The sequence below is a fragment of the Sinocyclocheilus anshuiensis genome, unplaced genomic scaffold (genome assembly GCF_001515605.1).
Source record: "Sinocyclocheilus anshuiensis isolate Anshui unplaced genomic scaffold, SAMN03320099.WGS_v1.1 scaffold1037, whole genome shotgun sequence".
Taxonomy (NCBI): domain Eukaryota; kingdom Metazoa; phylum Chordata; class Actinopteri; order Cypriniformes; family Cyprinidae; genus Sinocyclocheilus; species Sinocyclocheilus anshuiensis.
Window position 1 is genome coordinate 882,748 of NW_015555773.1, and position 2,059 is coordinate 884,806.

The following is a 2,059-nucleotide window of genomic DNA, read 5'->3' on the forward strand; positions in this document are numbered from 1 at the left end:
TCCTGCCTGATTTAATGTTCAGAATCACTGAATTGCGAGCGAACTTTACACGGTTCATCTTAAGTTGATGGTTTTGATACATGTAAGGTTATAGGTGAGAGCTAATAATTAAACTCTGCAAAAACATTTAAAGACATGACCAGTCAGCTGGTGCACATTCAGCGGTGCGTATGTTGTATTATCCTGTTCATCTTAAGGAAAAAGCCCATGGGAAAAAACATTTTTTTTTCAAAACAAGCCAAAAACTATTTAAAACAAGTTTATTAGAGAATAAGCTAATTAGTAACAAACTGAAAAGCATTGGCATTTCTATGAAAATTATATTTATTTATAAAAAGAAAAATTTCATGTGACATCCAAGGCCTTGTGTGCTCCATACGTTTGTCAGTCCTCCACTGAGCAGGTTGATGTATGAAGGCTGGAGAACTGTTTCTTGCAATAAATAATATATACACAGTCCCCACCGCTGTGTGCCTCGTCTTCAATTCTTTTCATCCTTCCCATCAGCCAGCAAATTCAGTTCACTTCTCTTTCACACTCTCTCTCCACCTTGGTTTCAATCAGCTGCATTAGACCCAGTGTCTATAACAGAGAAAGGGTTTAATAAGGAGGACTGCATCACAACACTATAAGTATGAAAATATAGAACATCAGCAAAGTGAACCAAATGTCTTACTTTTGCCATCACATGCTACAATTTTTACTTTGTCCACCTTGACCAGATCCGTCACCTCCCGGAACTCAACGTCATTTAAAACAAACGTCCAGACGTTATCGCAGAATCTGTATGTGTTCAGAGACCCCTGTGAATAAAACAAAGAGCAGTGATTTTTAGTGTGTCACAGCTATGTCTGCGTAAGCTCTGGCATAAGCAGACAAAATTTTAACTTCTACCTTAAGGTTATTGTAGAGCATTAACTTACCCTAAAATTGACCCTGTTGCGGACCCGGTTGGCCAGTGCTGTGTTGATAGCTTTATCAAACTGTAAAAGGACTTGGAGGGCTAATTGTGGTGTGATCTGTTGAGTCTGTGGAAAGACAGAAAATACAGTTGAAAGTGTTCCGTTACTAAGATAATGAATTCAATTCAAATAATTTAACACACTGTTAAGCTTCACTGTGTTTTTATTTTGATTAAACACTAATAGGTTTTCTGGTGTCTTGAGAGGACTGATTCAGGAAGTCCATCTTAAATCAGAGTTAATATTATTAGACAGAAGCATGTACATCTGCCTGCATGATTGTTATTATGAAACACAGACAGGTATGACTGTTATGATCCAAATCTGCGGTAATGTGAAAAGAAATTAATGTAAACATCTAAGAAACACTAAAACAGTTAATTTGTCCCTCACTAGGGCAGATAAGTTCATTAATAACTTATTCTGATAAAGAGCAGCTCAATTGCAAACACAGCTGTCGTTAGCTAACACTCATTTAACTTTAATAAACCGACACATCACTAACCACGATGAGTCATAGGATTTGGCACTAAGATATGATATAATAAACCACCGAAGGTAGATGACTAGATGTGCAGTAGTCGTTATTATGTCGTTATCTGTATTTATCTGCGCTGGCTAGCAATCAAGCTAGATAACTTCACTTTGATTTAACACTCTTACCTGAATAAGTTCATCAAGACTCTCCTGTAGACTGTTCCCGAGTGTCGTGTTTCTGTAGAGTTGATATGCCATAGTGTATTTTCAGTACGACCGCTGTACGCTGTTCTGTTTAAAATAACCGTAGGATCTTCGCTGATGTTTTGTGATTTGCCCGCTGGTCGAGCACTTCCTCAAAATCCAAACTTAGACCGATCGCGCTACGGAAACTCGCGAGGGACATAAAGTCCCAGATCATGAAGGTAGGAGGATACAATTCATCTAGGAGTTCGTACAGTTCCTCTTTAACATGAAAAACGAAAATTAATATTCTAAACATAACATATATATATGACAATGCTTTGTTTTTTTGTTCGTTTTTTTGTTGTTGTTTTTCCTTTTTGCTATAGTTGTTTTTCATTAGACATCCTTCCATAAACTTTAAGTATGTGGTTACA

The 2,059-nt window shown here is 37.1% G+C and overlaps 1 protein-coding gene across 1 annotated transcript; it reads right to left on the reverse strand.

Moving 5' to 3' along the window:
• Window positions 1–329: 329 nt before the first annotated feature.
• On the reverse strand, window positions 330–1,856 carry LOC107674449 (transcription initiation factor IIA subunit 2-like). Its single transcript, XM_016468425.1, has 4 exons — window positions 1,626–1,856; window positions 924–1,028; window positions 677–803; window positions 330–582 (listed from the first exon to the last, which is right to left on the reverse strand). Exons 1-4 carry the CDS (start codon window positions 1,695–1,697, stop codon window positions 557–559), a joined length of 330 nt encoding a protein of 109 aa, XP_016323911.1. The 5' UTR covers window positions 1,698–1,856; the 3' UTR covers window positions 330–556.
• Window positions 1,857–2,059: the final 203 nt, after the last annotated feature.